Source organism: Pyxicephalus adspersus, chromosome 8 (assembly GCF_032062135.1).
Source record: "Pyxicephalus adspersus chromosome 8, UCB_Pads_2.0, whole genome shotgun sequence".
Taxonomy (NCBI): domain Eukaryota; kingdom Metazoa; phylum Chordata; class Amphibia; order Anura; family Pyxicephalidae; genus Pyxicephalus; species Pyxicephalus adspersus.
Genome location: NC_092865.1, coordinates 67173735 through 67197262, shown reverse-complemented (window position 1 = coordinate 67197262; position 23528 = coordinate 67173735). Strand labels below are relative to the sequence as shown.

The window sequence follows — 23528 nt, the reverse complement described above, 5'->3', positions numbered from 1 at the left end:
GTGGCTTCAGGTATATTGTGTTAGTTAAGCCTATGTAGGTGAGAAGCTGTAATGGGAGCTGGATAGTGATATCTTTCGCTCACTGTTACCCTTACTTTGTAAAATAATAATAATTGTTTCTATGAAAGACCAATGAGACGTAGAGGAGAGTACTGATGAACATTTTAGGTATTTTAATTGGTATACTTTCCTGATTGCATTACACAAACACATACTTTTACCAACATATATGTATGGACATAAATACAAGACCTGTGGAGGCCAGTGTTTTTAGCATTACACACCCCTACTTTTTTTTCCGCTTCCATATTGGTTGACCTTCAGAAGCAGAGCATGGACTGACCACTGCAATAGAATATTGGCTGTACTTCTGCAGAGATTCCAGTCTTTTCATATGCTTGGTATCTCTTGGTTATACCTTCTACATTAGATTCAAATATTTGTCCTTGTGGATTGAATGTTAGCTAAATTCAAGACGATATTGGCACTATTTTGCAGCCCTTATACATGATGAGGGCAGTCATGGGTTCATCTATATCAGTTTTGAGCAGCCATGTGCTAAAAAAAATTGTAGAAAATTTTGGTAGAATCCTCTACAATACTAATCAAAATTTGTCATAATTTCATAATACTATGACCATTATTATGACCATTTTAGTTACTTAAATCTAGAAAAGAAACCATTAGGGCAGATGGCTTCACTTGTAATTGTTTCTCCTCCTCATGTTGGGGAGATAATGTTATACCCCATACCTGGAAGGAGGGTGCTAATAGAATAGCGGAGAAGTGCTTCAAAGGTTGGCATCCAGGGGTAATGTTTTTTATTTTATTTGCGTAGTGCCTTGATCTCCTGTCACTTTCAAATTTTTATTACAATGAAGAGTGGTACTAATAAAACAATACATAAAATGTTCCCATAAGATATAAATAACATTCGGTAAAAATGTCAGCAAACTGTAGATGAGGCATATAAGCGTTAAATAACGGGTCTAATAATTCTAATTTTTGTTCAAATGTTTTGGCCCTTTTTAATTTTGTGTTCACTCCCTACAACAGGTACGAAAGACTTTCCTGAAGCTGGCTTTCTGTGACATCTGTCAAAAGTTCCTTCTAAATGGTTTCCGTTGTCAGACGTGCATGTACAAGTTCCATGAACACTGCAGCACCAAAGTACCGACCATGTGTGTGGACTGGAGCAATGTCCGGCAACTGCTGTGAGTGACTGGCACAGGCAGAACGGCCTCCCAAAATTATCTACTATATGATGGGTTGCTTTATGTTACTGCAGACACACAATCCAAAATAGAAGCTGGCTTTCCTAATTGGATGAGTAGAGATCTTAGCACTTAGGGAAACATCTGGATGAACTAGTTTATTCTATTTTTAAACAAAGTTATTATTGTAAATGAAATGACAGTGGGATGAGCAAAGGGCATAAACACAGCCGCCTTCCAAGTAATTACCAGAGGCTTTCATCATATTGGAATAGAAAGTTCCCAAAAGAAGTTCTCCTTGTGCAAAGGGCCATGTTACTACGCCAGAACTGAGTGTACATAGAGTGTAAATAATTATCTCATTAACTTCTAGCACATGTGCCGAGCTTCATCAACTGGTAAAAGCATTTCTGCTTTATTATCATCCGTTGTATTTATCTTTTACTAAAGCCTCTGTTATGAACAAAGATTTTAAAATAGGCCACCCATGAATAGCAGACAACCTCTTCCCACTAAGAACAAGTGGCTGGTCAGGGCTGTAGAGCTTTCATGTACAGAATCTCGGTAATGGAAAGCAGAAGCATTGGTTGTAGAATGCAGCTACTTCACTAAATAAAAATGCTTTAAATACACATTGTTATAAAAGGTTCAATGCTGGGGTCCCCAGTCTTGATTATACTGCTCCTGAGTATACTATCCTTTTGGCCTATTTGTATTTTGTATTGGGTTTTTATTGGGATCCAGTGAAGTTGTGTTCTCTTGTATTTTTAATGATTGCTTTCTCAACAGATTGTTTCCAAGCCCTAATAATGCAGACACTGGCATGCCTGCTTTACCATCACGGCGTCTGCGAGATACTCCCCGTGGCCACGCCAGGTACAATATGTTGCTGAATGATGGTTGTTGTCACTACTGCCCATTAAGGAAAAAAAATATTTATTCATCTAGAGCAGGGGTGTCGAACTCAATAACACGGAGGGCCAAAACTAAAAACTTAGACTAAGTCGCAGGTCAACCTTGAAACTTATTGAAAAAATTGAGGAAGTTTTTCCTTCTCATTGGATATAAAACAGAGGTTTTGCTTAACATTCATTTTTTTAATTTTATTTAAGAAAAAATCCTATGCCTCTTTCTCTATTTGTAGCCTTCTGAGTTAAATTTCAATGGTAACCTTTTTGCACAAGCTAACAATAAAACCAGTTTTCTTCTATGAAAATCCAACCATTCAAGTCCATGCCTTGGAGTAGCAAGTACATAAAAAAACATTTATTCAAGGTCCAAGCCGGTTACCTTGCATCCTTCTTGGATGCTAGTTCATCAATGTTTGGGGTCAGGCTCTGAGCTGTGGAAAGCCTCAGGATTAAATGACTCCTGTGTGATGTTTTGTTCATCTTCATCTTGGAGAATAGTTGCTCACACATATATGTGCTGCCGAACATTGAGAGCAGTTGAGCAGCTTGGCTACGGAGGAGGGGCATTGTGTCAGGGATTTAACGTGGAAAATGTGCAGCGACCACAGCATCATACTTTGACTTCAACGTGTACTACACTGGAGTTCAATCAGCTCCATTTATCCCAAAACTTCCTCTGTGACCCACAGGTTTGAGTCCACTCCACAAATGATGACAGCTGGGCATTATCAGATGTGTAGCTGCTGTCATCCACACTAAGGGAGAATGCAATGAAATCTTTTCTATCCGCTAATAATGTAGATTTGTGGCAAGTTCACATGCACGATCAGCGTCGCAAACTTTTTGACAAACTCTCCCTCATTAAAGAGCCGGGCTGATTTTGCTATCTCTGCTGCCACAATAAAACTAGCCTTTATAGCAGCCTCACTTTGTGATCTGGCTTTTGTGAACATAGTCTGCCGTGAAACCAAACTTCTTTTCATCTCCTCTACTTTCTGGCCCTTTTGCGCCATGTTTAGGTCCTTGTACTTTTCGTGGTGTTTTGTTTCATAGTGTTGTCTTATGTTATATTCTTTGGTTACAGCTACTGTGATTCCACACACATAACAAACAGGTCTATCCTTTACATTTGTGAACAGATTTCACTTTTCTAGAAAGCTTCTGTTTTCTTCCAGCCATTTTTAGGAGGGTTGGCCAGATGACGGGTCCATAATGAATGTCAACAGAGAAGGGCGCTTGTGCGTCTTGACTGACCGCGGAAGATGCTTATAAAATCAGCCTGCGCTAAACTTGACAAAGACGGCACCTTAAACTTACAGATGATGCGATCACAAGCAGTATCACTTGGATAACAGCAGGCTAACACACAGCCTTAAACACCGCCATATGACACAAGGCCAAGGGTCGCCAAGAAGCCCCTGTAACTCCAAAAGCCTCCTGGCACCTTCCAAATGCCAGACAGGGCCAATGCGGAGCTAAATCTTACGAGTGGCCCGCCTCTGGAACTCCCTGTTCATTGAAATAGCGCCACTACTACAATTCCCGGCATTGCTTGCTGCTATATAACAGTCCAATGCTGGGCCACGCATAGGCAGTGAGCCTGCTGGTCTATAGACGTGAGTAATGCTGGGAATTGTAGTAGCGGTGCTATTTCAATGCAGTGGCAGGCCAGCTGCATTTCATATTTAGGGTTTCTTTGGAGGGCCAAAAAAAAAGACGTTGCGGGCCAGAGTTTGACACTCCTGAACTAGAGTATGGAAAAAAATTACATAATTTCTGACAGTGTGCATAAGTAAAATACTTTATTCATTATGCTTACAGTAATTGTTATTTATGTTTTTTGTTTTTTTACTAGTTCCCTGCACAGATATTCAACCCCTCAACCCTTCAACTTTTCAACACCAAATCCATCTTCTGAGTGTTCCCTCTCCCAAAGGCAACGATCTACTTCAACACCCAATGTCCATATGGTCAGCACTACAATGCCAGTGGACAGTAGAATGATTGAGGTAATTCAGGTTTTCATCTATTACTGGATCGCAGGATACCTTCTGTCCTCCTTTTCCAATCTGCAATATTTGTAAAGTAGAAATAAATATTCTACATAACTGTAGCAGTCATAATAGGTTCTTTCATCTATTTCACTGGATCCATACATTTTTTAGGGAAATAGTGTCTGAATTGTGTAATAGTTTGAAAATTCTGTCTTAAGTTTCTAAAACTGTGCGTTCTTTCATGGAACATTGAGTAGTTCACTCGTTTAATTCGCAACAAATTGAGCTACATTTGGTTACAAGATAAAATAGCATTAATGGATTATAATGTGGTTGCAGTGCATATTTGAAAATCGTGTTAATTTAGGGTAGAATAGAATGTAGTTCCATTTATATACTTGTACTAAAATATATAAATTATATTAGGAACTGTACCTAAAATTTTATTTAAAGAAACTGTCAGCAGTATAAAAAGTTCTACAGGTCAAAATATAATAAAAAAAGTATTCTTAGTCACCATTCTCGCTAGCTTGAAGATGTTTATTGTCTGCAGAATCTTCAGTATTCAACACCCAGCCTCCTGTACAATAGTGGTTATATCAATAGGGAGCGATTATTGATTTCGTATAAATAATCCACAACGCTAATTCCCATCGCAGCGGATGGGAGCCTTGTCGTTATTTTGAGCGATTGATTTCGGGGGGCATGCTGAATACTAAGGCTGGGTACACACGTGCAACGGTTCTGGCGCTTGTACAGTGCTCATCGTCCATCGTCCGAACGACCATCCTGGCGGATCCACGGATGATGGACGAAGAGCGATCATAATGGAAGTAAAGGGTAGAGAGCACAGCGGGGTGCGGCTCCGTCGTCCTCCCTCTCTATAGAACAGAACGGTGCTGTATGTGTACAGGCTTGTTCATGCATCTTGCAGTCGTTAGTCAACAATTATTGCACGTGTGTACTTAGCCTAAAGGTTCAACAAAATCTCAACTTGAGAGAAACAATCGTTATTGCAGGTGGAGGGAGATGTATTAATTTTTTTTATTTCTAGAGGGTCCTTTTTTCTAATTTGGTAACAGAGACAAAAGGAAGCACATTTTTAGCAAGTAGGATATTTTTACAATAGAAAATCTTATTTTCAAATTCACAAATTTTAATTTTTTTTGGTTACCTGGCACCTAGAATGTTGAACCTAGAATGGCACTGTTGCTTTATATTTGCGTTTACTGCTTTGCCGAAGAAAAGATTTTAACAGACCATAGTAATCATATTAGCATTCGAAGACTCACCAACTTGGCTATGTAAAAATAAATTTTCTTTTCTTGTCTAGATACATTTATCTTTTTTATTCTCTTATCTTCTCTTATTCTCTCAATATTATAATTAGAATAACTGGCTCAATTCTTCTCCCAAGTCTCGCGGCAGACGTTTTTGCTTGTGGGGCAGAGTACGTACTTCTGGGCTTGCTTTCTTGTAGTGATATGTTGAATGGGTTTGCTGTTTTTTCTACCTGTTCTGCCTAATTTGCAGTGCCTGAGTGCACTTTGATGATGGTAATGTATTTGTTTTGCATGCATCTTAACGCCACATATTTCATATTGGACTTGGAGGAATCTGCTACTAACCATCCTTAAGTTCTTGTTATCGATGGAAGTATTAGGGGATAGGTTAATATTTGCATTTTGGGATTTAGTAGTAAAAATGTTAATGGGTCCGGAATGCTATCATTAGTCTTCATTACACACACCCTCACATACTCACAAAAACATACATTCTTCAAAGTGGGATTTCTAACCCCTTTTCTGCCCTTTTGAGGATAAATTACTCCACTGTACATGTTGCTACAGAGGTCAGCATTGGGTTGTTTTAAATATATTCTACTGTTTGTTACTATTATGTAAATATTCTCTCATTTTTACATATGTGCACTGTTTCGTGTATTTGCTCCCGTCAGGTACATTCTTCCCTTTATTAAATCCTAGTGTATCCAAACCCATGCCCTTTCAGTTCCTTATTAGATTTTTTATTTCTCAATCTCCTATAAATCTACTGATAATGATACTTGAATAGACTGAATGAAGCCATTAAATTACTGGTTCTGGCAATTCTTAAGGAGATTGTATTTTTATATTGTAACAAATATTGGCATCTTAACTCCATATCACATAGGTATCAGTACTTTGTGAACTGTTCTACATTCAGTAAGGTTTTTATTCTTTTTATCATCTTATTGTATCGAGTCAACTTCTAACTTCTGCGGCATGAAATTGTGATTCTGTTAAATTTCTTGGTTTGTCTTTTCCTTGTTTTCTTTTGTCTTGTGATGTATACTAAATTTCTAAAGCCCACCTTCATCTTTCTGATGACTTTATTTTGTGAAAAAATAATATGCCTAAAGTGTTATTAAAATCATGTAACGTTGTCTAACCTATTTCAGGCTTTTGCTAAGCTGGCTGGACAGTGCTGTGCAAGTTCTAGGCAGCTACATAGGTGTTTATTAGATGCCTTGTGAGCTTTCTATGAGTTATTATATGGGCAGCCCATAAATGTCTGTGCTATGCCTAGTGTACAGCGCTGTGTAATATGTTGCCGCTATATAAATCCTGTTTAATACCAATGCACAAAGCCAGCCTGGGGACAGCAAAAGATGAGCACATTGTATCTGTGGGGCTGCCAGAGTACATGTGTCTGTTCAAAGGTCTGCAATTTGGATCAAGACAAGTTCTAGAGAGGGCTCAGGGGTCCCCTGCGGAAAGTTTAAATATAATTCCAGTTTATTAACTCAGAATGTTTATGGATGTTTGCCTACACATGCTCTTGACCTGTCCAGTGAAATTTAAGGTCTGCATAGAGCTGTTAAAGAATTTCATACCGTGTTTCCAAATCTCTCCTCGGTAAGCAAAATAAAACCATTTTATTGGTCCATATGTGTAAGTGATGTATAGTACCATACAGTATGAAAAGTTTTAGTGGAGCTTTAATGCATGCAAATGTCATGTGAACCTGTGTGAATAGTAAAATGTTCTAAAAACATCTAGCTTAAATATGAAATATTTGCATTTTTAGCATAACTGGAGAAACTTAGACATGGATGTGCAATGCCTAACTTATTCCTAATGAAGAGGTTCTAATAGAGGTCAAGTGAAATAGTGCTTACTACTGTCTTTGTTTGTTTTTGTATCCTTCACTGTCAAATGATTACTTTAAAGACCTCAGAATCCAGGTTATTTAGTTTATACCTAAATATGAGATGGTGAATTGCAGTTGATTTAAATGCAGATTGTACCAGCTTGTAAATCGCTGTTGTCACTCAACCAGGCTCTGGTAAATTTATAACTGTTTCTCCACACGGCAGATTTACATGTTGATGGACTCTTACAAGTCCTTTCTTTTATAAGTGTGTCTGATGTGACTGAAAGGGTAGAACTATTTCTTGTGTTGAGGATGCTGGTCTGGCAACCATCACCTGGCATACCTGAGAGGAACCTAGTACAGTTAGACAAAGAATGGTAAGATAAGAGTTTTATCAGCTGTACCATAGAAATAACACCACGTGCATTTGTTTTGGCCATTGAGCCACACGAGAAGTCTTATATATACCTTCAGATTGTGCTTAACTTCCTATAGCACTGGAAGAAAAGTTGAGCCTATTTCTTACTACTATCATGCTTCTGTTTTCTTCCTAAGGCCCTAGGAGGATGGATGGATTCTCTTTAGCTTTTCTGTGCAAGACTCACTTTTGTTTTTCGAGCACTATGTGTGTTCTACACTAGATTACTCTACATAGCTGAAACTGGAAAAATATCTTCCACAGCAATCTGGGAAGCCATTACATTTGATCTAAGGCTTGGTACACAGTCCCAATGGTTCTCGCTCGATAATCGGGAGTTGTGTACAGTGCTAGTTGTCCATGGTCCGAACCACAGTACTGGCAGATCCACCCACGACGAATGATCCTAATGCAAGTTAACGGGGAGAGAGAGCGGCAGGGTGCCGCTCCATCGTTCTCTCCCTCCCCTCTCCATAGAGCAGAACAGTGCTGTATGTACAACAGTGGTCCATGCATCGTGCAGTCCTTAGTCGTTGGAAAGGATCATGTGGATCCTCACTGGACTGGGTTCCATTTTTGCTAGTTTTCAGACCCTATTGTGGTACTTGTTAGCCAGAGAGTTCTTTTCGGGTCGAAAGCGGTTATCGTTGTTTCTGTGTTTGCCCTGTCTGTAAATGAGCAGGTTGGTCAGGCTGAGCACAGAGATAATATATTGATAGGGTCAATATAGGGTCACTATTTTTAAAAAAAAAATCCCTTAGAGGTCTCCCTATCTAGGCAATGTCCAGAGTGCTGTTTCTATAGTGGACCCCGCTGCACTTAATTGTATTTTGTACCAATCAGACCTACTGGGAAGAATGGTCATTTAGAAAGGATCTTTCAAGATCCTTTCCAACGACAAAAGACTGAAAGATTCATAAACGAGCGTTGTACATACAGCATCATTCTGCTCTGTAGAGAGGGAAGGGGACAAACCAAGGGGTGGCACCCCGTTTCGCTCTCTCCCCTCGTTCGTGGATCTGCTAGGTTGGATCTTTGAACCACACCAAACTAGCGCTGTACACACATCAGATTCTCGTTGGATACTAGCCCTGAGACAATAATCGGATGAAAATCATTTGACGTGTGTACGTAGTCTTGGCGCTGTGCTTAGCAATGTATCTGATGTTTTGGAGATCACCGTGGATAAGTTGGATTTTGGTTCTTCAGAAATCCTTGCTGGATACTGTTTAGGCTTTGGTTGTTCTTTCCACTTCAATGTCCTTTAACCATCAAAGCACACATTTCTGTTAGTTAGGGTGTTTCTTGTCTCGGTCTCATCAGTTGCCATTTAGCTGTGGGTGGTCCTGTTTATAGAAGTTCGCCTTTTCTGGAAGTTCTGCCCGTTTCTGCAGACCATTTCTTTCTCTCCTGCTGTCTGAAGACAAACTAGTTGTATTCTTGGACAGACTGACTGGACTGATTTTATGATCCAGGTAGTTATAAAACAACTCTAAACAAGTATGTAGATCTGTAATGTCAGATCTCAGTCACTTTTTAAACAAGAAGGTCTGCATGATAGCCAGGCAACTTGCATTTTCAGAAGGCGAGCTCAGCAAAGGCAGCCTTCATGTTTTTGCATGACACATTTCTTTCTTTTCTTTTCAAAGAAAGAATAAGTTTATATATTCTAGAATTTATTTATGTGCATTTCATATATAAATATAAACCATGCAGTTTTCTTAAGCACTGTTTATTTACATTTCATCATTACTGGAGTAAACAATAATATATGCTTTGTGTTTCAGGATGCTGTAAGAATTCACAGTGAATCAGGTAAATAAATGCAGTATTTCTCCCAAACTTTCACTTGTATTTGGGTCTGTGTTCTAATTTTCACCCATCTGGTTGTCAGGGAGTCCCAATAATTTGAGTCCTACTGGGTGGTCCAAAGCCCCAGCGCCGACACACAGAGAGAAGTCTGCCATGTCCAGCAACCAGGAGAAGAACAAGATTGTAAGTACAACGTCGTAAAAACAAATTATCATTAATGTATCTTCCCAAGAAAGTTTTAAATACAATAAAGGAGTAATTAGAATTTATCTTCCTGTTGGGACAATGGTGGGTGTAGAATATTAGGAGGCTGAACCACTCTGCAGTGGAGAACGAACATTGAAACTGGGGAACTCCATAGAACATGGCAATAGAAATTCCATTACTCGTAGAACATTGGGAAACGTTTCCCTGGTTTGCTTGATTTCACAAGATGTGACATTTAGAGCAGTCTCAGCCTTCACATATGTGGTCTTTTCACAAATCTGTCACCGTGCTTCTATTTATTTACAATAAGGGGATGCTGTGGCCAGACTTTTCATATTAACATGTTTTCATTCTGAAAAAGTGGCAGAAATGCATTAAATAAGTCTCTGTACCTATAAGCATTGTAGAGAAATTTGTCTATACATTTCACAACAGAGGCAGAAATCACAGCACTTGTTTTATTACCAATTCTGGTACATGGGTATCTTATGTATTTGCCTTTTTGTTTAGAAATGATTTATTTTGCAGCGCTCCCGGGGACAGAGAGATTCTAGCTATTATTGGGAGATCGAGGCCAGTGAGGTGATGTTATCTACAAGAATAGGATCAGGATCATTTGGAACTGTGTATAAAGGCAAATGGCACGGTAAGTCCCACACCCAATTGTATGTTGTATGCATCCCTTTTGTCTTTTATTACCATTTTCTCACATCAATCTTTAGGATTGTTTACCTAAGATCACTCGGTAAGTTCAGTTTTGCAGAAAACAAAAGACAAAATAGTTTAAAAGGATCCCAGGAGTGATAACTTCAAGTTCTTGTGTTTTACTTCTTCCTCCAAACACTACATAAGACACAATTCTTTTTGTTAACATGAATGTATTATTTTATTTCAAGCCATGTCATTACCTGAATTAGTCTTGGTATTGGTTTCTTTCAAACCCTGTACAGCAGGGCTCAGATAGGAGTTTGGTGAAGTAGTACAAGTAGCCAGTCAGCTTTACTGCAGTGCTTATGTGCTAGCAAGGTACCAGTGCTGATAGACGAATAACAGATTAAATTATCTAGCTGCTTTTCCTTTCAATGTCTGGTTAAGAGACTGGGGGAGGTACAAGGCCTAAATGCTACCAAATGGCAGCAAAGAAAAATGGGTATCCTAACGGGCAAGATAGGGCTGAGCTGTCAGGGATGGAATTAGAGGTGCTGTACCTTTTTATTTATTTTTTATTTATTATACATATATATATATACATATAAATATATACATACATATATATATAAAAAGTAAAAATACGGAGTTTAGGTACGCTTTAAATAAGTACTGAAAAAAAAAGAAATCGGAATAAAATGTGCATAGGCTTTAAATGACCTCATGCCACAAGGATGTGATTATAATAATGTAAAGTATAGTTGTTTTAAGCAAAGCTGCGCAAATTCTTACATGCACAAAAACGGGAGGAACTTGCTAGAACCACAGCATGTTGAAAACAACCTTAAACACAAGAGTCAAATATGCCAAAGCACAGCACATTTGTTACGTTTTAATTTATCATTCAAACAGTACTGTAATGTTTGGCTTGGCTAAGGCACATGTCGGTGTGTATGTATAAACAGCAGCTAATTACCGTCTCCTTTTTGTGTTGCCAGGGTATAGCAGCATGGAAACAACTGGTTTCCTTGCACCTTTTTTATTTCATACATATTTGTATTTCTTAAGCTTCAAAGGAAAATGGTCCTCAGACGTCTAGATTTATGTGGGCTCCAAAAAATTTAAAAATTAAGTTAAATCCTAAATAGTATAAGTGTTTGATTATAGAGTGCCATTTTTTATTCTCAAATCCTTACACAAGGAGGTAATTTAGAAAAATCGTAGAGAAGGACAATTGGGGGAGTTCTCCATAGCATGGAGACCCTTTCTTCACTTTCTGTAAAGGAGGAACACAAGTTTGACAAATATTCCTTTATGTTTTGATTTAAAATGGAATTTGCATGTAGAGTAATAAAAGCCATCAGAAGGATTTTGAGCTTTATTCGTTTTTTAAAACACACTGCTATTATTTCCAGCAAAACTATATAGAATACATTTTGGGAGCTGAAACAGTTGACACAAATTAGGTAAGGACAAAAAGTTCCTGGATGATGACATTTATTATTCTATATTCATATTTGTTCATTAACTCCTTGTAACCTATCAAATTGCTCTAAAGAAAACATTCTAATCAAACCCGGTTGGAATTTTTTTCTAAACCAGGCTTTTGTTAACTTGTATTATGTGTTTTTGTCAACCAATAGGGATTAGGATAGGGATTATTAAACGTTAGAGGATATTAACTGACAAGTTTAAATAAGGTGTGGAACCTGTGGATACAATCTCCCTATTCTGTTTTCTCTAGTTCATCTGTTTATACATTTCCATTATCAGTGATTTAAGTAGATTCCATTTGCATCAATTATTTTTTTTTTTAAGTTTAGTATCACAAGGTCATGATTTTAAAACTAGTTCTTCTTTTTACTTCTTAGTCTTACAAAATGGTTGTGCTTTACTGTCCCTATTCACAGCGCAAGTTTTAACACACCAGATTACTGGAAATAATCATTTGTGATCGTCTCCAGTGACAGTAGAATGAACAACTCAGTTCTTTGGCGAGGAAAGAGGCAGGATGACTAAGAGGCACCCTGCTGCATCTTCCGCCATAGAAAATGACAGTGGCTGTTCCCAATGGTTTGTTCTCAAAACCATGTGACATTGTCTTGGGTGGAAATTTAACATGTACAGCCCAATCATGGTTGTTTTTTGGGCAACAAACATCCAGTGTTTTTAGCTGATCATGGTTGCTTAGCTCGGCAGAGCCAAATAGAAGTGTGCCAGCTGTGGTGGAGCCGTGTGGAACAACTCAACCGTGAAGCCAGGCCCTAAGAGAGCAAATTTCCCTGATGGGGGCACGGACAGCAATAAAGTCTGACAGTGGTTCTAACCCTCTCACTCTTCTATCTAAATCTTTTGCCTTGAGTTCCAATTTAAACCTCCTATACTGCCCATTTAACAAATTAGTAAAGGAGCGTACAACTTAATTATAACAAAAAAAAAAAATAATAGAATTTGTAGAGATAAATGTCTGAGTGTATGAGTAGCCTCCCCTTAATATTCAAAATGTAAAGATAAGGCAAAAAAGAAGGTTTGATGGCTAAGCATATATAATTATGTATTCATGTAAGTTATTCATACACAAATACATAAATAAGTTATCATGGGGATTTAGCATCTCTGTACTATACATATACATACTTCCTTATACATAAATCACTACTTTCTCACTGACAGTCCCCTCGGGCTGCATTCTCAAGTAGTTCGCTCTGCGGGACCCCAGGAATTTTTGCTTCTCTGCATAATAGATGAGACCGAATCGGCAACACTCTGATGAATTACTATAAATTTGAAACAAAATTGTCTTCATCTATCCCTCTAGAGTGGGCAGACCTGACACTCTCTACTATGAAAACCAAGTTTCCCTACTTACAACCAGCTACACATACCGGTTGAAATGTACTCTTTGGAGTTACTAAGCATCAACTATTATTACGTGCTGCTTTTGGAACTGAACAAATTATTACAAATTCCATAAGTAATCCCTTTTGCAAGTGCATTTTATTTATGCACCAAAACGACATTTTATCTCTTTCCATCATTGATGGTAGCCAATGTTGATTTTCAACTACACTAAAACCATGCATGTCCCAGCTATACACCTGTGGAAGCCAATACAGGCAAAACGTGTTGGGTGATGGTCTGTTACGGTTATATTCTAAGTTGCTCCATCAAACTCTTCTATTTTGCCTTCTTTAGGTTTACAAAAAAATATTAGCGCCAACAATGATGATTCTTTTTAGCATGACTGAATCGAGTATTAAATACAACAGGATTTAAATACAACCCCTAATACAACAGGAGTGTCCCTTCTTATAGTATAAATATCCAGTAGTGTCCCTTAACATGTCTTTAAAAGAGTGGAAACAGATTTATCTTTTCAAGGTAACTTTTAAAATCTCATTCCAAGCAAAGGAGGTAAACATGTTAATTGTATGTAATGGTTTCATAATATCCTGCTTTTCTATACAGCATTTCTTCACATTTCCTCTTTGATGGAATTTGTTACAGAGTGCTGAATAATGTCTATCAGTCTTTAATAGTGATTTGAATATGTGTTTAGTGTGCATTAGCTTGAGCATGATTGTACTTTTTAATCAAGCCTACAAGAGCATTGTAAAAGCTCCATCACAGGGGCCGTATCTTCATGTCCCAGCTGAGATAAACTGCACATTGCAGTAAATGTCATCGCCTAACGCATGGTCTGCACTAAACATTCTACAAGCAGAAATCAAACAGATGTTACTAGTAACCACTCTAAAACACTCCATTGTATTGTCTGCAATAAATTCACATGTGCTTTTTGTCATCATGGAATACTTTACTCCATTCTGCAACAAACGTCATCATAATTTTGTCCTCAAATATAAAAAGGAAAAGTCTCTGCTCACTGCAGTTTTTATATTTCATAAGGTTGGTCACTTTTGTTCATAAATGCACATTAAATTGCAGCTATGTAGGCAAGTCAGGTAACTTTCACAATGATTTGTATATAATCTTTTTTAAATCAACAGTCAAACTCTGCAGTTTGTGCAATCACTCTGCCCATTTTCCATTTGATGTTTATTACATTTTTGAAGAGTAACTTGCACAAAAAAAAATTCTCTTTATAGGCATTGTATATACAGTGCCCAGCAAATCCTGCACTGTCCTGGCTTCCGTCTGTTTCAGGGCTCAACGTTCCGTTCCATGTGGCTCTCTTCATTCTTCCGGGTTTTTCATGACCTCTTATGATCTTGCACAGGCATGAGATGCGGTGACAGGTCTCCTAATATAATCTCGCTCTGAGCATGCATGAGATCCAGTGCTTGTTTTTTTACATTTGAGGAAAGACCCTTACGATGCAGCACTGCTCTTGGACATGCGCAGAAGAAGCAGCTTGCGGGTTTCCACTTAGTTTTTTACTGCTGTGTTGGTAAAATTGAATGGGGAAAGCCACCCTTTTACGTACTGCTGAAAATATGATGACCGGTCTGCTTTAATAATGCAGAGATAATGTATGATGGGCAAATGATTGCCCCAAAAAAATACCCAGATGCAACAAAAAATAAATGTATATCCAGTAAAAACAAAAAGTGCCCTAAATTTTCACAGGAGAAAACGCTAGGTACAGACAGCGTTAGCTTGTATTTTGAGAACAAGCCTCCCCTACAACTTTTAGATATGAATATTTTTAGCCTGCAAGTAATTTCACAAGCACAGCATGTAAGTGAAGCCCCCAAGCTGAAATTACAGTCCTCAGTGCCCCCTCACCCCAATTTTAATTGTCAGATTCATAACGTCATTGGGTAGAGCTGGCATTGGACAGTTTAATGACTGGGTGGGTTTTGGCAGTGGGAGGAGGTGAGTCTTATTCTGAATTTGTGAACCCTGGGCCTAGGGGGCGCCACAGTGAAAAGGGGATTGATTTGTAAGTACCTTGTAGAAATGTTTAGGCCAGGTCAGGTAGGCGTGTGATATGGTGTCTCGGGATGAGGAAGGATCTATATTTCTACGAACACTATGGATCTGAATAAAAAGTTCTACCCGCCTGTATTTTAGATTTCGGCCCCTTTGATTTGAGTTTGACACCCCTGGTCTAGATCCTGGGCCCAGGCTTTACAAAGAGACTGCAGAAGTCAATATTAAAGTTCCATCCCCTCCCAAGTCCTATCAGTAAACCCAGACTAAAGGTGCGTACACACTTCCAATTTTTATCGTTCCAATCGAACGACGAACGATCGATTGGGCAAAAAATCGTTCGTAAAAAAGTAACCAACGACGCCGACGAACGAGGAAAGTCGCTGGAAACGAACGACCGGACCGACGGATCAGATTGGGCGATGATCGTTGAACATCGTTCGTGTGTACGGTCGTTCGTTGATCGTCCATGTTCAGAGCATGCGTGATGAACGAACGTCCGTTCACTTTCCTGTCGTGCACATAGTTCCTCTATCGTTCAAACGATCGTATCTATTGTGTGTACAATATCTACGAACGATCGTGTCGTTAACTCTATGTGCAGGATCGGTGCTATACGATCGTTCATATATATCGTGCATGAACGTTCGTCGTTCGTTTTCCAACGATAATAATTGGAAGTGTGTATGTAGCTTTATAACAATGACTTTCAGGGTTTATTGCATTTTTTTCTAATGTGTGCAAATACACATTGCACGTTCCTTGGTGTTTATTCCTGCTGGGTGATGAACTGTTGTTGGATGTTTAAACTAACCTAAATGTTTTCGATTTGATAATCAAATCAAAGTTAACTTGGATTCCTGTGAGTGAATCTGCTGTCTTTCTTCAGAAACTGAGAGGAGCATGAAGTTTTGGCTGATGACTGTAACTTTGGGTGTTGCCTTAGAAGTGGGAATTACATCATACATATTCTGCCTTGACAAAGAGGCAAACCTTCTGGCTTGTGTTAAGTTTACATTAACCCTGTGTAGCAACTCTTATTTTATTGATTTCATACATTGTGCTTATGTAGTGCCAACTACATCAAACAGGAGGGTGACCCATATATAAATATCTATATATTACACTAAGGATGCTCACTAAACATAGATCCAACAAAGGCTTGAAGACAGACAGGGTGCTTGCAGGAATTGGAATTTATTTTTCCTTTTTTCTTTTTTTGTGCCATAACCACACCTTTTGTGGTTTTCACACAGACCACAGCAGAGGATACTTGACAAAGGATTTAACTATTTCCTACTGTGATAGAAACAGAACAACATTTTTCTCAATTTGTGTTTGAAGATTAGATCTGACAGGTTACATTTAAGTCAGAGGATAAAGAATTAAGCTAGTGAAATGATGCAACCATATACCATGAGTATAATAATAAATGCTGACTTTATTATTAAACAGTATTTATATAGCGACAACATAATACACAGTGCTGTACATTAAATAGAAGGTTGCAAATGACAGATAGTGACACAGGAGGAGGAGAGGACCCTGCCCCGAAGAGCTTACAATCTAGGAGTTGGGGGAATTTCACACAATAGGAGGGGAGATATGGAGTGGTGGCAAGTAGTGAGGGTTTTAGTTTAAAAAGATGGGTTTTGAGTGCTCTACAAAGTAGGAGCAAGCCGAATAGGGCGATCTAAGATACGACTTCACAGAACTGTAAACCATTCTTCATTATTATACCTTAGATCTGCAACTTTTGACTGCACTTATTTGTAACTGAGGTGGCAGTGTATCTGTTCCCCATTCATAGCACTCTACTTGTATCCCTTCCACTGGCCATTTACTGGTTTATATTGCTAATAGGTTTGAGTGATATATGTTAAAATTATTGGTTATAATACAAATATTTTAGAAAATATTATTATTATTTATTATTATTAATAATAAAATATTAAAAATATATTAGAAAATATTATTATCATTATTAATAAACAGGATTGATATAGCGCCAACATATTATGCGCTCTGTACATTAAATAGGGGTTGCAAAAGACAAACTAATACAGACAGTGACACAGGAGGAGGAGAGGACCCTGCCCCGAAGAGCTTACAGTTTAGGAGGTGGGGGAATTTCACACACAATAGGAGGGGAGATTTGTAGTGGTGGGAAGTAGTGATGGTTTCAAAAAACAGAAGAAGATGGGTAGGCAAGTTTGAAAAAATGGGTTTTGCATGCTTTTTTAAATGAGCAGAAAGTAGGAGCAAGCCGAATAGGTTGAGGAAGACCATTCCAGAGAGTTGGGGCAGCTCTAGTGAAGTCTTGGAGCTGTGCGTGTGATGAGATGCAATGTTTGATCAATATATCAATTGGACTTTGATCAGGAATTGTCATTCTTTGTCCAATCAGTGTTGCCCTCCTAATCTGTCCACCAGCAGGAGGAGCTCTCCCCGCTCCTGGTGACCAGATCAGGAGGAGTGGCATCAGCTGGGGAAAGAACAGAGCCGGTTGATAACTAAGTGAACAATCAATATACCCGAAACATTGATCATACACCTGGTTGTGTGCCTATCAACAAGTGAATGGTCAGGAGTTAGGATAATGAGCGCTAAACAAGTCTGTAGCTTCCTAGAAGTTTATTCATGAGGCTGTTGGCAAAGTCTACACATAAACAGTTTTAGGGAAATGAATTGTGGCCTTCATAAGGAAAACTGAGCTCTTATTATAAATGTGAAGGTAGAAGTCTTGCACTATAATTTTCAGAAATACTGGGATGTGACAATAAAGTGTCTCTGGATAATAGCAGGCTGTAGACCTCTCCATGCGTCATTTAACTCTTACCAAAGGACAGTGAGTTTTCTGTTGGCAGAACATGTGGCAGGACAGTCTGACCTTTGTGAGTTATACTTATACTGTCCTGTATTTTGTGTTGTACAGAAAAACAACTTCACCAGTATTCAGCTAGGTAGCTGAGGGGATTTATCTTATAGCCTGCTTCCAAAATGAAACATTCTAACACGTATTTCAGGTAAATAGCTACAGACATAACAAATCTATAGGCAATAAATAGGGGCTTCTAAAAGTTTGGGTCTTGTTCTGTGTTGTTACAGCAGTGAGATGTGTATATAGAACTGTCTGGTTTCTTTAGTAAGCCTTTCGGTCAAATGTTCTTCTGGTAAATGAAAGGTGGACACCGACTGGAAACCGTGTGCAGTTATTCCACCTTTTGTATGCAGGATTCTGAATTGGTATTTCTTGTATACCAGCCTTGGTTTAAATGTCTTCAGTCCACAGTAGGAGTCTATGAAATGCTGATACTGGGTCAATTTAATGTACCTGGTTTGCATTTCTGCAAGAAAAATTGTAATTTAAATACAATATAGCATTCATTTTTGTGTGTATCCATCCATCCCTCTCTATCTATCTATCTATCTATCTCTCTATCTCTCTATCATCTCCCTCCGTCTCTCTATCTCTCTATCTCCCTCCGTCTCTCTATCTCCCTCCGTCTCTCTATCTCCCTCCGTCTCTCTATCATCTCCCTCCGTCTCTCTATCATCTCCCTCCGTCTCTCTATCATCTCCCTCCGTCTCTCTATCATCTCCCTCCGTCTCTCTCTCTATCCCTATCCATCCATCCATCCATCCCTCCGTCTCTCTCTCTATCCCTATCCATCCATCCCTCCGTCTCTCTCTCTATCCCTCTATCTATGTTTACTTTGTTCTTTTAAAGTTATCTGCATGGTCCGCTTCCTACTTGGCCAAGCTGTACAGCGATTGTGCCGCCTTCTCCTCTCCTTATATTCTGTTTTCTCTCCTTTTTCCAGGTGATGTAGCAGTAAAAATTCTCAAAGTTACCGATCCAACTCCAGAACAGTTCCAGGCCTTTAGAAATGAGGTTGCAGTTCTCAGGTAAGAGCATTTACATTTTAGAGAAGAAAAGCCTTTGCCCTATTGGGTTATTTTATATTATACACTATATTGCTGCACACGTGAGAGGCCTAGGGACATAGAGCCATCATTCTGAGTTATCTCTAAATCACTGAACTTTTAAATGTTTTTACCTGTAGACACTTTTTTGCATTTGCCATCATTTCACATGCTCACAACTTTCAGTCTTTAATGGTCTATGCACTTTAAATAAAACTTTTTCTAAGCTGATTAAGGTGGCCTTTCAAATTATGTGATTTTTCTGATTTTAACCTACTGTCAGAGCTAGATTGTATATGCAGATCAGGAAAGATAGAATAAAGCCTTATCTGTTTATTAGTTATTGATTAATAACTCTGCTACTAAGGGTAGATAGTTTAACATGACAGCCAGGTAAACTTGAGGAATGAGAAGTTATATGAGAGATCAATATCATCTAAAATTGTTTTCTAGTGTTGTGGAAATGGTATTTCACTTCTATAAAGTAAGTTTCTCATATAACTGTATAGAGAAGACAACAGGGATATTCATGTGTTTCTTCTATAGATGCTGATAGAATTCAACAGGTCTAAACTTTGATTCTGAATATCTGTTTAATTTAAATTTATCTCTTGGCCCTACGTGTCGCACTAAAGTGGGTACCTATGTATTTTCTTTTTCCTAACAGAAAGACACGGCACGTCAATATTCTGCTTTTCATGGGCTATATGACGAAGGACAACCTGGCTATTGTTACTCAGTGGTGTGAGGGAAGCAGCCTCTACAAACATCTGCATGTACAGGAGACCAAATTCCAGATGTTCCAGCTCATCGACATTGCCAGGCAGACGGCACAGGGAATGGAGTGAGTGTTTTGTGTGTGTGTGGTTGTTTTTGTTTGAATCTATTTAGAAGTGTGAGTGTGATAATCTGGTTTCCATTTAATGCAGACAATTATTCTAGCGAATACATTCAGCTTTTGTTTGAATATACAATCTTTCCCCAGCACTTGTGGGCTTTATGGCAGAAAACACCTTCTCAATTTTCCAATATGGCGGATAAAACAAAGGCTTTTTTTCCATAAATTTGCAAACTAATGAGAATCCACACTGGCACATCCTAGCGGCTCTCTAATGTTTCATCCCTAAATAATCAAAACTGTCTAAATTCTAACCTGTACTCACTTTGGGAAGATTGTCACCTCAATTCATATTCTAGTTCTCAATGGTTGAGATAGAATAGGTGAATATTTTAGCCTTACACATTCATTTGCACAAGTTCCAGAGAAGCTTTGAAGTTGGGCTGCTTTCTTTGTACATTTCTCTCCTTTATGTCTGGAACATAATCTAATCTGTCAGTGCACATGGGATATCCTTTCATACACTGTGATAAACGGAGCGTGACTCATACCTCTCATTATTTCTATTGGTCCAAGCTCTTCTACATGTTGTTTTAGACCATGATTAAGATCCCAGGATCTCCTACCTCACCGAGTGAATACATTTCTCGATATTCTTGCTTGACGGCCTGTCATGTATGCTGCCAAGCAGGATATTTACTGATCACGAGCTAAATGTCAGCCTTGCTCTATGTGTGCCAGCAGGCAAGGGACTTGTTGCAGCTTGTGTCCTTGTAGCACAATGATCGAGAGCAAGAGATAGAAAAAAAACAATCCAGTATACCTAATGACTTGAACAACCTTTAACCAGTTTTTGGAGGACCAGCCAAGTTTTCCCTTTGTTTTCAAACTTTGATGTTTAACATCTTTGTTCTTTCTTGCAGCTATTTACACGCAAAGAATATCATTCACAGAGACATGAAGTCAAACAGTATCTTTTTCTGGGTCATGAGAAAACGAGTGTCAGTTATTATGGGTGCTGGGCTTCTTTGTACACAACCGTATGATTTGTGTAAAGAATGTATCTGTCCCAGGCAGGAAGCACGCTGTTATATGAAGATTTGGGTTTCTTCAATAAAATGGTGCAAATAACAATGAGATATTTATATAATAATAAGGATATAAGGCAGCCACCTATTTCATTGCTGGAAAGCACTAAGAAATACATTTTGATTCATTGCTGTGGGTTATCTCACCTCCTTGTTTGGTTAATGCAGATTTACAGTACAACCTGTCAAAGCTTTCATTTGTGAAATATAGCTTGTCTTGAAGCAGACCTTGCATGCACAAGGTGACATTTTAGATGTATGACCTATTACACGCATGTTTGTTAAGCAAGTGAAAGCAAAAACATTATTGGCTTATGATCTAGTGACAAAAACCCGTGCTGCATGTTTATTTCAGCTTGCATCTGATAAAGCCCAGACTGCCAGTATATGAATTGTTCCCTTCTCGCAGAATGTCATCATCATAATGATGCAAGATTTTTATATTTTCCAATTAAGGACTTTTTTAGGTTCTCCTTTTTCTGATTTGCCAACACTTGTTCTTTCCTTTGCACTCTGTTTATAAGATTTTATTTATCGTATACAGTCAATACTCATTCTGATATCACCCCATCCTGATTTTGCCTACAGACCAGGAAATGATCAGATCTTCTGGAACTTGTAACAAGCACCTTTTCAGTTCCATTATAGGAGTTTGATCCAGTAGTTTTTTTTTGTTCTTTTTTAAATATTGTATGATAAAGTTGGTACACACAGCATTGAAAAAGATAAGTAAAGACAAGGGATAAAAAAAAAAGCTGGTAAAGCTTTATGCTCGCTGAACGCTGGCCTGTAATGCTTATGAAAATAAATTATGATGAAATGCAGGAATTTTAAAGCATTAAAAAATTGTTTGCTTGTAAGACATGACCTATTTCACATGGTTTGGCTTGGATACCTTCCTATACTGTGCTCTAGATATATTTTTGCATGAAGGACTAACAGTGAAAATTGGTGATTTTGGCCTGGCCACGGTGAAGTCCAGGTGGAGCGGATCGCAGCAAGTGGAACAACCAACTGGATCAATCCTGTGGATGGTAAGATACCGAGCTTCATGGGGACAAGAGCTTCTAAAGAAAACCTTTCTATTGTCTGATGACATTCTGACAGGGCAGCTCAGGTCTAAAGTGCAGTCACCTCAACCGTGTCCTCTGGCTTGTGACCTGTCAAACGGTGAACAAAAATAACTCCTAATCCCCGGCCAAAAGTGCAATGTAAACATGGGTTAATATTTACATTTTCTTGTTGTTCTGGGACATGTAAAAGGCTTTTGTTTTACTGTTACAACCCATACCGGCAGGTTCAGTGTACCCAGCCTAATTTTTCAGAGTTGGCAGAACTTAAAGGAATGGGTAGGTTGGGATGAATTGTAAAGGAGTGAGCTGTTAGACTTGTCATACATGAGTTTCTTTTCCTTTTTGAACATTGAAATGATCGTTAACTTTAGATTAGGTTATCCAAAAGCAATTCATATAAAGGGCACTGTAATGTTATATAGTTAACCCATGTCTTTCTGGCCAGCAAATCCTTCTCATCGTTTAATCTACTAACAATCTTTTGAGACCTCTCAATTAATCTAATTTTGAAGCTTGTTCTTACTTCACTGCACTTTTCTCCCACTGGACCACAGGTTTTGGTGTGTGGTAGAACAATCAATATGGTTTTTATACAATTAAATATAGAATATGGAAATAGTTGTTCAAATTAAAAGCTGATCAAACCAAAGTGAATTCAGGTATGGAAAGCTTAACTATGTAAGGGTTGGAATAATATATGTGAGGGTATCATAGATCACCGGCTGAGATAATGTTGGTTACTGTGAATCTTGATTCATTTATTTCACGGTTCATGTACTAGAAATGAAAATACAGTTCTGTGGCATGCCACTTTCAACATTTTAAATAAGTAATGTAATACCCATGTGATGTACCCGGACGCAAGAGTGTTGTCATACACTGTAATTCGAGGAACATTTATTGGGGTGTAATGGCCAGTTATCATCTCTCTGTTTATCCACAGGCTCCAGAGGTCATCCGAATGCAAGAAGATAACCCGTACAGTTTCCAGTCAGATGTGTATTCATATGGCATTGTCCTGTATGAGTTAATGACGGGAGAGCTGCCCTACTCTCACATAAGAGACCGCGATCAGGTGCGTACTTCCATACTGCTTCATACCGTGTTATAACAAGGAGCAGGTTACAAAAATCAGTCACTGGGATAGATTGGCTCATCTGTACTGAATAGAGGTGGAAAGTAGAATGTGCTCACAGATATAAGTTTATTTTCACAAAAAAAAGGCCTAGTAGATCTGTTCACTAAGACAAGCTATTTACTACAAAAGGACAGTAATAGGTAAAAATGATTTCACTCACAATATTCCTTGGGGTCAACTTCAGTACCCCTCATTGCTCGTGAAATCCGTTTAACCATGTCTGGATATC

At 38.4% G+C, this 23528-nt stretch overlaps 1 protein-coding gene across 1 annotated transcript in view; it reads left to right on the top strand.

Moving 5' to 3' along the window:
- RAF1 (Raf-1 proto-oncogene, serine/threonine kinase) overlaps positions 1-23528 on the top strand; it is a gene marked incomplete in the record, with an annotated part of 77385 nt that overhangs the window by 50407 nt on the left and 3450 nt on the right. Inside the window, 12 exon segments of the mRNA XM_072421008.1 lie at positions 1057-1214; positions 2004-2090; positions 3981-4134; positions 5510-5569; positions 9460-9487; positions 9567-9667; positions 10220-10337; positions 19060-19144; positions 19830-20006; positions 20924-20970; positions 22004-22122; positions 23105-23236. Coding sequence (XP_072277109.1) covers positions 1057-1214; positions 2004-2090; positions 3981-4134; positions 5510-5569; positions 9460-9487; positions 9567-9667; positions 10220-10337; positions 19060-19144; positions 19830-20006; positions 20924-20970; positions 22004-22122; positions 23105-23236 — 1266 coding nt within the window.